Below are 13444 nucleotides of genomic sequence, written 5' to 3' on the forward strand. Positions count from 1 at the left end.
CCAGGCATAATGGGACCCATATTGTCCAAAAAGTTATACTTTTGACCCATCTGTCCATAAAACATTCTTCCAAGAGTCTTGATGATCATCCAGGTGCTTCCAGGTGATTTTTGGCAAACTTGAGTCAACATTTTGGACGAGATGAGTTCCATTATGTCTGGTGAAAACCAAACACTGCATTCGAATGTAAGAACCTCATACCAACGGTCAAGCATGGTGGTGGTAGTGTGATGGTTTGGGGATGCTTTGCTGCCTCAGGACCTGGATGATTTGCCTTAATAGAAGGAACAATGAATCAGAGAATTCTACAGGAGAATATCAGGCCATCCGTCTATGAGCTGAAGTGCAGCTGGGTCATGCAGCAAGACAATGATCCAAAACACACAATCAAGTCTACATGAAAATAATAAGCAACACATTTTAAGTTTTGTAATGGCCTAGTCAAAGTCCAGACCTAATCCCAACTAAGATGTTGTGGCAGGACTTGAAACAAGCAGTTCATGCTCGAAAGCCCACAAATGTCGCTGAGATAAAGCAGTTCTGCATGCAAGAGTGGGCCAAAATCCCTCCACAGCAACGTGAGAGACTGATCAAGTCATTGTAGCTAAAGGTGGCACAACCAGTTATTGAGTAAGGGGGCAATTACTTTTTCACACAGGGGAATTGGGTTACAAAACTTTGTTAATAAATAAAATAACTGTCCATTTTATTTATTTATTTGTAAACTCAGGTTCCCTTGATCTAATATTAGGTTTTGGTTGAAGATCCGATAACATTCAGTATCAAAAATAGAGAAAATCAGAAAGGGGGCAAATATTTTTTTTTACAGCACTTTCAAATGATCTCCAAGATAAGGCTTGATAATTAGTGTAACAATGGCAACCATTGGCTTTAGATAGTGAAACACAGCATAAACACAAAAGCACTCACGTATGTAAAAGAACACATGGGAACAGTCATTTGTAACATAGCCATGGGATTCTGAAAAAGTCTGGTTTGTATGAGCTCTCATGTCATGCATGACTGGGACCTTCTCTTCAGTTGGAGACTGGTCACTCCACATTTCTTATTTTGTTCAGGGAAGAAATTATAATAACCATGCTGTATATTCATATTCACATTTAGAAAATAAGGCGTTTTCACTTCATTCACATCGGAAAATAGTCTTGCATGACCTCTGCTTCAGTGGCCTGCACTGTTTTCAACTAGTGTAGTTTCTGCTCCCCTGGCTAAAGCCTGCTTGATTGTACTGCTGGCCACCCTGCTGGAAGAACTGTTCAAACTGTCCTCCTTGGTTAAAATTATGACCCCCTCGCCCTCCCCAGCCTCCCCCCTGTCCTCTTCCCCTACCATCACCTCTTCCTCTATCACCTCTTCCCCTACGACCCCCTCCACCACCCCTGTCCTGGTGGCGACCACCATCTTGATCGTGGTTGTCGTGTTGGTAACCACCTCCTCGGCCTTGATGCCCTCCTGCAGGGTAACCAGGGCCCTGAAAGCCCCCTTGATAGTTTTCAGCCCCGTAACCTCCTCTCCCCCCACCCCCTTCCTGGTAATGGCCCTGGTAACCACCACCTCTTCCTCCGTCCGACCAGCCTCCCTGCACTTTTCCCCCTCTGGCGCCCCCTCCTCCACCCCTCCCGCCCCTTTCATAACCCCCTCCTCCACGCTCGTAACCCCCTCGGCCCCCCTGAGAGTGCTGGTCGTAGCCCCCCCTGACGCCTCCTCGTCCACCTCCCTGAGGGCCATCCTGCCTCTTCTGCCAGGTGGGCATCTCTGGTGGGGGCGCCTCGATCTCGGTGGGTCGCCCACCTCTGTCTGGCACGCGTCCCATCAGAACCTGCTCAACATGAAACAAAAAAAGAAGACCAATCGTTCATGTTCATCAAGAGAATGTGTACAAGCCAAGGGGTGTTTTCTGACATAAGGTCTATCTACAAGAAACTCATGGACAATTTGGACACAGATATAAAATAGGAATACATTTTTTAAAAGTTAGTCAAAATTATCAAAGTTACAACAGATTGCCATAGATTTTCTGTTAATTACCAAAATTAGTGAAGATTCTGGTAACTTTGGTAAATTACCAGTAGCTTTGCATTTGCAACCCTATTTCTGACAGCACAGCCAAAGTAGCCTAAATAATGTTCATATTTTTTTGACATGAAGTATGAAAAAACTATGTGACAGCAGCACGCAAGGTGACAATGAGATAAAGGTTAACAGTTAGCAAGTGCTAAGTACAAATCTGCTCCCTACCTTGTTAATGGCACAAGCAGTGCGCTCCCTCATCCTGCCACTACTTGTGCGCATAATCTTGGAGAGGTCCTCTCGTGCAGCAAAGAGGTGAGCCACAGAGACTTTGCTCTTTGTGGCTAGGGTTGAACGCAGAGGTGGGTATACATTGGCCAGCTTTTCAGCATGTTTCTGTGTAACAATAGAAGTACATCATTCTTTACAGTACTCAATTGTTTACATCAAAAACATTTTTTGTGAATGCTGTAAATGAATAACAAACTACAACCACAACCAGTTATACTTTGAATAATTGTAACAATCTTCCCAGTACAGAGGTCTCACCTTAGCTTTGTCCGACCAACCAAAGGACTGAACGGTCACGTCAAGACGTTTCAACAACATCTTCCTTCGGACTTCATACTCATTCACAAGTGCTTGATTGATGGCTTCAATTTTGTCCTGTAAAAGAGATCATATGTACAATGTACAGTATAGTATGCCGCTTAAGAATGTTTGTTGTTGTAACTAAACACATATTCAACCAAAAATATTTTAGTTTGAAGTGGGAAATGTATTCCGCTATGCACATCTTTATTGTTTTTAAGAGTCATACAAAGTGAACTGGTCCAAGTGCCTTCTTCATCAGAGGACCCCCAACATGAGTTAATGGCACTTTGGTTAGAGCTTCTTTCAGCTGAGGAAAAAAGGAAAGACATTAATGTTGGGGAAAAACAGACCTTAGCTAAAGTGGAGCTGCATCCAACAAAAAGACACAGACCTATCATGAAATCAAGAAAGCATTCTGCCATAGCCTGGTGTGACATGGACTGACCTTCTTCTCGATCCCACTGAAGAACTGGAACATGGTGATGTTGGCTGGGGGTTTGGACATGCCCAGGGACACACAGATCCCCTTCAGCTCCATAAAGACAACACTGCCCCTGGCCTCCTGGGCTGCCTTCTGAGGCTTGTTGACCTGGATCATCCTTGAGGCCTCCAGCTCCGAGATCAGAAAGTCTGAGAGAGAGAACATATCATTCAAGAGGCAATCATCATACAGTCTTAATATGAATTTGTTAAATGATAGGGAAACTGACAACACAGAGAGAAGCTGTTCACATACTGATGAGCAGTAGGCAATTTGTCTTGTTGAGGAGCCTCTGGGTAACATCTCCTGTGATGAGGACCTTGTAAGGACATGCCAGCTCAGAAAGAAGACCACTCATCTCCAGCTGGAACCCCTCTGCCTCACTGGGACCTGGGTGGGGTAGATGGAGAGTTCGTGCAAGAACTCAGGGAACTACAATTACATTTTTTAATTAAGTTTACAAACACTGAGATGGGTTAAGATGAAAACCGACTCACAGTTGGTGGCATGGACATTCTCCTCCAGGTGACAGTAGAGCTTGAGCTCTGAGACGATCCAGGCACACAGCTTGGTAAACTCTGGTGCTGGTGCTCCCCCGCTCACCGCAGCCTCCAGTGGTCCATCATCCAACAGAGGGCCTTGGTACCTGAGAAAACATTGACAGTAACCTCATAAGACTTTCACTAAAACCCACACTTACCAGTTTATCTAGCTAGTCCTTAACAAAAGAAGCTGCATGTGTGCTTCAATTGACAAGGTCCCCTTACTGGACTGATTTGACTGTGAATAGCAACCAGACATGAGATAAGTGGGACCTTCTGGCATATCTACTATATTCCAGCTTCAGTGTATATTCATAAAACTGAGGCGGTGCCAGCCCTCTGATTGTGCCCGCTGAATCGCAACATCAAACGGTTGGCATGATAGGGTATACATTCAGCCAAAGTAGATATGTCGTGACGCTGTCACCACTTATACAGTGCATTCGGAAAGTATTCAGACCCCTTGACTTTTCCACAGTTCGTTACGTTACAGCCTTATTCTAAAATTGATTACATTTTTTAAAATCCTCATCAATCTATACACAATACCACATAATGACGAAGCGAAAACAGGTTTTTAGAAATTTTTGCAAATGTAAAAAACGGAAATACCTTATTTACATAAGTATTCTATAGTATTGCTATGAGACTCAAAATTGAGCTTAGGTGCATCCTGTTTCCATTGATCATCCTTGAGATGTTTCTACAACTTGGAGTCCATCTGTGGTAAATTCAATTGATTGGACATGATTTGGAAAGGCACACACCTGTCTATATAAGGTCCCACAGTTGACAGTGCATGTCAGAGCAAAAATTGAAGAAGTTTGGAAGCACCAAGAATCTTCCTTGAGCTGGCCGCCCGGCCAAACTGAGCAATCGGGGGAGAAGGGCCTTGGTCAGGGAGGTGACCAAGAACCCGATGGTCACTCTGACAGAGCTCTGGAGTTCCTCTGTGGAGATAGGAGAACCTTCCAGAAGGACAATGGGAGAACCTTCCAGAAGGACAACAATCTCTGCAGCACTCCACCAATCAGGCCTTTATGGTAGAGTGGCCAGACGGAAGCCACTCCTCAGTAAAAGGTACATGACAGCCGCTTGGAGTTTGCCAAAAGGCACCTAAAGGACTCTCAGACGATGAGAAACAAGATTCTCTGGTCTGATGAAACCAAGATTGAACTCTTTGGCCTGAATGCCAAGCGTCACGTCTGCAGGAAACCTGCCACCATCCCTACGGTGAAGCATGATGGTGGCAGCATCATGCTGTGGGGATGTTTTTCAGCGGCAGGGACTGGGAGACTTGTCAGGATTGAGGGAAAGATGAACGGAGCAAAGTACAGCGAGATCCTTGATGAAAACCTGCTCAGGACCTCAGACTGGGGCGAAGGTTCACCTTCCAACAGGACAACGACCCTCAGCACGCAGCCAAGACAACGCATGAGTGTCTTCGGGACAAGTCTCTGAATGTCCTTGAGTGGCCCAGCCAGAGCCCGGACTTGAACCCGATCGAACATCTCTGGAGAGACCTGGAAATAGCTGTGCAGCGACGCTCCCCATCCTACCTGACAGAGCTTGAGAAGATCTGCAGAGAAAAATGGGAGAAACTCCCCAAATACAGGAGTGCCAAGCATACCGAAGATGACTCGAGGCTCTAATCGCTGTCAAAGGTGCTTCAAAGTACTGAGTAAAAGGTCTGAATACTTATGTAAATGTAATATCAGTTGGGTTTTTTTATACATTTGCACTTTTTTTTTTTTACCTTTATTTAACTAGGCAAGTCAGTTAGGAACAAATTCTTATTTACAATGACGGCCTACACCGGCCAAACCCGGACGACGCTGGGCCAATTGTGCGCCGCCCTATGGGACTCCCAATCACGGTCGGTTGTAATACAGCCTGGAATCAAACAAGGGGGTCTGTAGTGATGCCTCAAGCACTGAGATGCAGTGCCTTAGACCACTGCGCCACTCGGGAGCTTTTTGCTTTTTTGCTTTGTCATTATGGGGTATTTTGTGTAGATTGATGACGGGGATAAAAAAAAAAGAATAAGGCTGTAACGAATAAGGCTGTAACGTAACAAAATGAAGAAAAAGTCAAGGGGTCTGAATACTTTCCGAATGCACTGTATATCCATAAAAATTATGCCAGCTGATTCATGATTTCGACTGGCTGAGAAACGCTGCCTGACTGTCACGTCCCGACACGTTCATTACTATGGGACAGCTGGAGATCGAATTTGAATATTGAACCAATGTTGCAAATGTCGGAGAGACAGAGATCAAGGTTTATACAAATCTTCACTGTTGAAACTAAATGTTAGTCTAAAAGAAACGTGAGATAATGTCTAGATGCTTTTTATAGTGTTGATCAAATTCATAAATTGCCTGGCTGGGCTGATGAGACCGTGGATTGCGCAGTCAGATGGAACAGAATAAATAGTCATTTTAACGTCATAGATGAAAAATGTATGCACTCACTAATTGTAAGTCGCTCTGGATAAGAGTGTCTGCTAAATGACTAAAATGTAAAAATGTAGATTTAGCCGGTGGTAATTTGTGGAATAGACACCGGCTGGAATGCGGTTTTAACCAAATCAGCATTCATGATTAGAACCACCCGTTGTGTAATTGTATTCACACTGCCCTTGCCTTTGAATGAGGACTGAACTATTTTGCCAGTTCACTTCACCTATTTTGTGGTCAGAGTGCTCTTTGCATTCAAATTGCTATGTTATATATAACTTTTTCCAACATTCACTCAATGCACTCTGGGTTTTTACAAAGTGCAGGACAAGCCATTCCATCAGATTGTGTTGGGGAGTAGTAAACTACATGTAGTGTAACTAGTAATTTAACTACATTTTACAGTAACTTTTTCCCCCCCATGTAGTGGTGTAGCTAACTACTGGAACTACTCACTACTTTTTTTTGCAAAAAAAAGATAAATGGGATAAGTTGGCAGGAATTTCCTTTCTTTTTTTGGTGGCAGACCAGTCTAAATCTCAAATGAAACAGTTTGTGTTTAATAGGCTAAAATACTCATTCTGTTAACATCTGACTCCAGAGTGATTTGTTCTTGCAATTTGTAGTCTATGACATTTCAGATTTAGATAATACTTTTTCACGTAGTAGTTTGGATGTAGTTGACTATTTTCTTAAGTAACTTTAGTTAAGTAAACTATATTTTTCTTAAGGATAGCTTTAGTGTAGCTTAACTTCTTCCAGTGTGAAGTAATTGGTAGCTTGGTAAACTATATTTTCAGAGTAGCTTCCCCAACACTGGTTATCGGACAGCTAGATAGACTTACTTACATTTTGGAAGCTAATAGATTGCATTTAGTTAAAAGATAAGGCATAATAATTATAATCAGAAGATAATATTAACATGTAAATATTATTGGTAATAGAATAACTAGCAGAAGAATACTGCAGATTAAATAATGATTGATTTTGTGGTTAGTGCTATCCGGGATCATGGGACATCCCTACCCTAAATCCTAACCTTAACCCCTACCCTAATCTTAACCATTTTAAATGGCTACTTCAATGGGGTAACATCAGAGTTTGGACGTCCCAAGGATCCCTGATAGCAAGGGCCTTGATTTTGTATCCTATGTTGTGATTCTCACCAAATATGTCGTCTTCTTACACTTTTCAAACCACACAATCGAATAAACCGCTTATGAAGCTCTTTTAGCCTCTAGATCACATATAGCAAACAAATAATCGAAACATTGTGTCAGTACAAAACGTCACACATATTTGTGCATTGCTGTGCATCTTTGACAACCGCTAATCAATATCCAAAAACAGCACACATTTTTTCCACGAACCTGCACATTATCATCTCTCTTTTGTGGCACCAATGTGAGGGGTTATGGCAGGGAAAACGGTGTTGCAGTAGTCTAGTGCAGGGTGTCCCAAACTCGGTCTTGGGCCGCTCTTGGCACTACACAGCTGATTCAAATAACCAACTCATCATTACATTTTAGTCATTTAGCAGACACTCTTATCCAGAGCGACTTACAGTTAGTGAGTGCATACATTTTCATACTGGCCCCCCGTGGGAAACTAACCCACAACCCTGGCGTTGCAAGCGCCATGCTCTACCAACTGAGCTACAGGGGATTACATCTAGTTCTGATTATTTTAATCAGTTGTGTAGTGTTAGGCAGTGTTTGACTTGAACTGAAATAGGTGCCGGTACTCATTTTGGGTGCCAGTAATGTTTACAATTAGATGCAGGAGCTCCAGAATACTTTTGAGATACTATTCTTTAAGCGGTGCAGGAGATCAAGCAGTAGAACATTTGAGGGTATTCAGCTCCGGTGAGCTCCTGCCCAAGTCAAGCACTGGTGCTAGGGCAAAACCCAAAACCCAAAGTGTGAAGGGGGCAGGACTGTGTTTGGGAAACCCTGGTCTAGTATGTAGTGCGGGAATAATGACAAGCGAACCTGGGTAATGTTTGTGTTCACATTGCGCAAAAAAAAAAAAAGGAACGGACCATGGAATTCAAGCGAACCGAACTCAGACCAACTCTTAAGATGGTCTCAGTTCGGTTCACTTCGGTGGCTCTTTTGAGGGGTCTGAGTTCCTTTGGAGTATTCACACTGCACAAAAAATTCAGTGAACAGCACTGAGTTCACAAATTGTCTGAAAGGGACCAAGTGTGAAAACACCCTTAATGTAACCACGATTGAGTTCCGACCCCAGTGCAGCTCAGTGTAAACTAGCGTAACGGTAGGATCGTTATCTTATGACAATTTACTGCTCAGCCAAATGTCTCTGGTTGACAGCCGTACGATGACAGGCAGTCAACTTAACAGCGAAGTTAGCTGGCTAGCGAAAACATAATCAGATAGACTAAATAAAGACTATTCTCATCGAAAAAATTGTTAAACCTACCCCAGATCTTCCATTGAGTCACGAATATTTGTTTCCATTTCAGTGATTAATCTTCAATTGATTAAACCACAACAACAAGCTGAAATTTCACTGAAGTACAACACTTGTGCTGGGTTGGCATGCTAGGGTCCTAACCTGACCTCTTACCAGCGATAGGGCTGGCCGATACAATGCCTGTGCAGATTGCCTCATCGAGTAGGATTTACATTTTCAAGTATTAGTGACGTGCTATAATCATTTGACGTGCACCGAATAAAAAATACAGCCGAATAAATTTCCCATACAGGTACAAAATATATATTTGGATCCTGGAGACAGGGTGCCAGGCTGCCAGCATAGATATAAAAACATGGACCATGCAACCTACAGATACAGTCATTGAAAGAGATAGAGAAAGCTGTCCTCTGCCATTTGTGTTATAACTCTAGCTATAAATGGTCGTATCGGCCCAGACAAGGTCTCTCCAGCCAGCACTGCGCTGACCAGCTCCACTGTTTTCACGGACATAGGCCTATTCAACCAGTCACTAGAATAATGCACTGTTCCTGCCTGTTAAAAATCTTGCATCATTGTTCCAGTCCCGAAAAAACAAAAGGTGTCCTTCCTGAACGACTACAGACCTGTAGCGCTCACCATAAAGCGCCTGGTACTGTCACATCTCAAAACCATCACTGACGCCTCCCTCGACCCACTCCAGTTTGCCTACAGAGCTAACAGGTCTGTAGACGACGCTGTCAACATGGGCCTACACTACATCAAACACCTCGATAACCCAGACATATGCAAGGATATTGTTTGTGGACTTTAGCTCTGCGTTCAATACCATCATCCCAGAACTCTCAGGATCAAGGAATGAATCTAGTACTGAAAGCATAAGCTACAGGTAGCTAGCACTGCAGTGCATAAAATGTGGTGTGTAGTTTACTCAAAGAGAGAGAAAGACAATAGTTGTACAGTTTTAAACAAATACATGTCTTAAAAAATGAAGGAGAAGCAGCAGAGAGAGAGATGCAGCTAGCTAATTTAGACTACTTAAACACCCGGATCAAACAGAGAGGAATGTTATTTATGTTAGCTAGTTGGCTAAGGCTATCCAACACTGGAACTCTTCCAAGGTAAGCTTTCGGTTGTATTAATTTATTGCCACTGGAGCTTGCTGTACACTGTACTGTGTGATTGTAGCGGGTTTACTAACGCGTTAGATCTAGTAGCTATGTTGACTATGACGTTAGCTAATATGGTGACAATAATGTAGGCTGTGTGTAGCGGTTAGCGGTTATGGTATGAGGGTTTGGCTTAGAAAGGTTTTTTCGCCTGGTCACAGACAGCTATTGTGTTGTGCACTGAAGTTCACAAGCGAAGGGAAAAGGTGAGAGGAGGAGAGCGCGTAGATGCGAGAAGGAATTATACAATGAGCAAAGTGATGATGCTGTTTGCATGTTGCTGCTATGAAAGTGAACTGTGTGTGTGCGGGTGATCTGGGGTGTATTAATTCCGCCGATTCTCTTGAAAAATGTTTCTTAAACGGAAGCAAACAGAACCAAACGAGGATAAGCCTACCTGAATTTGTACAATATAAACTCTCGTTTGCAACTCTTTGGACTAATGATTACAGCCTAGATCAGCTAGATGTAGGCAAGAGTGTGCAAGGAGGTTTTGAATGTGTGTCTGTCACCTTGATTACTCCAATTTGTCTCTCGACCTGTGCACCTAAGTTATAAACTTTCATTCGTCGGCTAGGTTGTAGCAACCTCATGATGGGTATAGGGAACATTAGAGTATCATGTAGTAGCCTAAACCTATCTATGTTACATTGAAGTTGGTGAATGGAATATGATATGCTCTAATAGAAATAAGGCCATGCTCATAAAAATTAAAAGATTGTCCTCCCTAATCTTAAACGGCACCGACCGCCATTGCTGAACGTGTCCAGCTCCATCTGTCAGTGGATCACTGACTTCCTGTCCAACATGACACACGTGAACGCCAAGGTAACCTGTCTAAATGACTACCGCCCCGTAGCACTCACATCTGTAGCCATGAAATGCTTTGAAAGGCTGGTCATGGCTCACATCAACACCATCATCCCAGAAACCCTGGACCAACTCCAATTCGCATACCGCCCAAACAGATCCACAGATGATGCAATCTCTATTGCACTCCACACCTTTCCCACCTGGACAAAAGGAACACCTACATGAGAATGCTTGTTTATACACTGCAGCTCAGCGTTCAACACCATAGGGGCCCTCCAAGCTCATCACTAAGGTTAGGTCTCTGGGACTGAACACCTCCCTCTGCAACTGGATCCTGGACTTCCTGAGGGGGCCGCCCCCCAGGTGGTGAGGGTAGGCAACAACACATCCGCCACTCTGACCCTCAACACGGGGGCCCCTCAGGGGTGTGTGCTTAGGTCCGCCCTGTACTCCCTGTTCACCCACGACTGTGTGGCCGCGCACAACTCCAACACCATCATCAAGTTTGCAGATGACACGATGGTGGTGGGCCTGATCACCAATGACGATGAGACAGCCTATAGGGAGGAGGTCAGAGACCTGGCCGTGTGGTGCCAGGACAACAACCTCGCCCTCAATGTGGGCAAGACAAAGGAGCTTATCATGGACTACAGGAAATGGAGGGCTGAACACGCCCCCATTCACATCGACAGGGCTGTAGTGGAGCGGGTTGAGAGCTTTAAGTTCCTCGATGTCCACATCGCTAAGGACCTATCATGGTCCAAACACAACAACACAGTCGTGAAGAGAGATCGACAATGCCTCTTCCCCCTCAGGAGGCTGAAAGGATTTGGCATGGGCCCTCAGATCCTCAAAAAGTTCAACAGCTGCACCATCGAGAGCATCTTGATTGACTGCATCACCGCTTGGTATGGCAACTGCTCGGCATCCGACTGCAAGGCACTACAGAGGGTAGTGCGTGGGGTCGAACTCCCTGCCATCCAGGACCTCTATACCAGGCGGTGTCAGAGGAAGGCCCTCAAAGACTCCAGTCACCCAAGTCATAGACTGTTCTCTCTGCTACCACACGGCAAACAGTACCAGAGCGCTAAGTCTGGGACCAAAAGGCTCCTGAACAGCTTCTACCCCCAAGCCATAAGACTGCTAAATATACTGAACAAAAATATAAACGCAACATGCAACAATTTCTAAGATTTTACTGAGTTACAGTTCATATGAGGAAATCAGTCAATTGAAATAAATGCATTAGGCCCTAATCTATGGATTTCACATGACTGGGAATACGATATGCATCTGTTGGTCACAGATACCTTTAAAAAAATGGCCTCACAATGAGCCTCAGGAACTCGTCACGGTATTTCTATGCATTCAAATTGCCATCGATAAAATGTAATTGTGTTGGTTGTCCGTAGTTTATGCCTGCCCATACGATAACCCCACTGCCACCATGGGGCACTCTGTTCACAACATTGACATCAGCAAACCGCTCGCCCACACGACGCGATACACGTGGTCTGCGGTTGTGAGGCGGTTTGGACGTACTGCCAAATTCTCTAAAACGACATTGGGGGCAGTTTATGGTAGAGAAATGAACATTCAATTCTCTGGCAACAGCTCTGGTGGACATTCCTGCAGTCAGCATGCCAATTGCACGCTCCCTCAAAACTTGAGACATCTGTGGCATTGTGTTGTGTGACAGAATTGCACATTTTAGAGTGGCCTTTTATTGTCCCCAGCACAAGGTGCACCTGTGTAATGATCATGCTGTTTAATCAACTTCTTGATATACCACACCTGTCAGGTGGATGGATTATCTTGGTAAAGGGGAAATGCTCACTAACAGGGATGTAAACACATTTGTGGCCACAACTTGAGAGAAATAAGCTTTCTGTGCGTATGGAACATTTCTGGGATCTTTTATTTCAGCTCATGAAACATGTGACCAACACTTTACATGTTGCGTTTATATTTTTGTTCAGTGTAGTTAACCAAATAGCTACCCGGACTATCTGCAGTAACCCTTTTTACACTAACTCGTTTTGACTCTATGCGCACACACTGGACTCTACCCACACACTCATACATACTTACACTGACACTTCAACACATACACACACACACTCACACATATCACTTACACACAGGCATACATTTTCCACATACACACTTACACACTCATGACATACACTGCTGCTATTCTCTATTATCTATCCTGTTGCCTAGTCACTTTACCCCTACCTACAGTGCATTCGGAAAGTATTCAGACCCCTTGAATTTTTTCCACATTTTGTTATGTTACAGCCTTGTTCTAAAATCAATTCAATCGTTTTCCCCCCCTCATCAATCTACACACAATACCCCATAATGACAAAGCAAAAACAGGTTTTTAGAAATGTTTGCTAATTTATAATTTTTTAAAAACAGAAATACCTTATTTACATAACATTTTACATTTACATTTTAGTCATTTAGCAGACGCTCTTATCCAGAGCGACTTACAGTTAGTGAATACATTTTTTTTTTTTTATACTGGCCCCCCATGGGAAACGAACCCACAACCCTGGCGTTGCAAACGCCATGCTCTATCAACTGAGCTACATCCCTGCCGGCCATTCCCTCCCCTGCCCTGGACCAATTGTGCGCCGCCCATGAGTCTCCCGGTCGCGGCCGGCTGCGACAGAGTCTGGATTCGAACCAGGATCTCTAGTGGCACAGTTAGCACTGCGATGCAGTGCCTTAGACCACTGCGCCACTCAGGAGCTCGAGTATTCAGACCTGCTATGAGACTCGAAATTGAGGTCAGGGGTATTCTGTTTCCATTGATCATCCTTGAGATGTTTATACAACTTGATTGGAGTCCACCTGTGGTCAATTAAATTGATTGGACATGATTTGAAAAGGCACACACCTGTCTATATA

General features: G+C 43.9%; 1 protein-coding gene across 1 annotated transcript; it reads right to left on the bottom strand.

Annotated features, from left to right (window-relative positions):
* Window positions 1-243: 243 nt before the first annotated feature.
* On the bottom strand, window positions 244-8661 carry LOC311127132 (protein FAM98A-like). The gene is made up of 8 exons (XM_084158896.1): window positions 8550-8661; window positions 3604-3752; window positions 3362-3496; window positions 3071-3255; window positions 2852-2932; window positions 2581-2697; window positions 2260-2427; window positions 244-1840 (listed from the first exon to the last, which is right to left on the bottom strand). The coding sequence occupies exons 1-8, from the start codon at window positions 8585-8587 to the stop codon at window positions 1202-1204; spliced, it is 1512 nt and encodes a 503-aa protein (XP_084015022.1). The 5' UTR covers window positions 8588-8661; the 3' UTR covers window positions 244-1201.
* Window positions 8662-13444: the final 4783 nt, after the last annotated feature.

This window comes from Coregonus lavaretus (assembly GCF_964263955.1).
Source record: "Coregonus lavaretus genome assembly, chromosome: 1".
Taxonomy (NCBI): Eukaryota; Metazoa; Chordata; class Actinopteri; order Salmoniformes; family Salmonidae; genus Coregonus; species Coregonus lavaretus.

Excerpts from the sequence above, each read along its gene's own strand:
- LOC311127132 (XM_084158896.1), bottom strand. The coding sequence starts at position 8,587 with ATGGAAACAAATATTCGTGACTCAATGGAAGATCTGGG. Across the intron at positions 2,933-3,070 it reads TCAGTGGGATCGAGAAGAAG|CTGAAAGAAGCTCTAACCAA; the intron begins GTCAGTCCATGT and ends TTTTTTCCTCAG. Across the intron at positions 1,841-2,259 it reads CTGCTTGTGCCATTAACAAG|GTTCTGATGGGACGCGTGCC; the intron begins GTAGGGAGCAGA and ends CATGTTGAGCAG.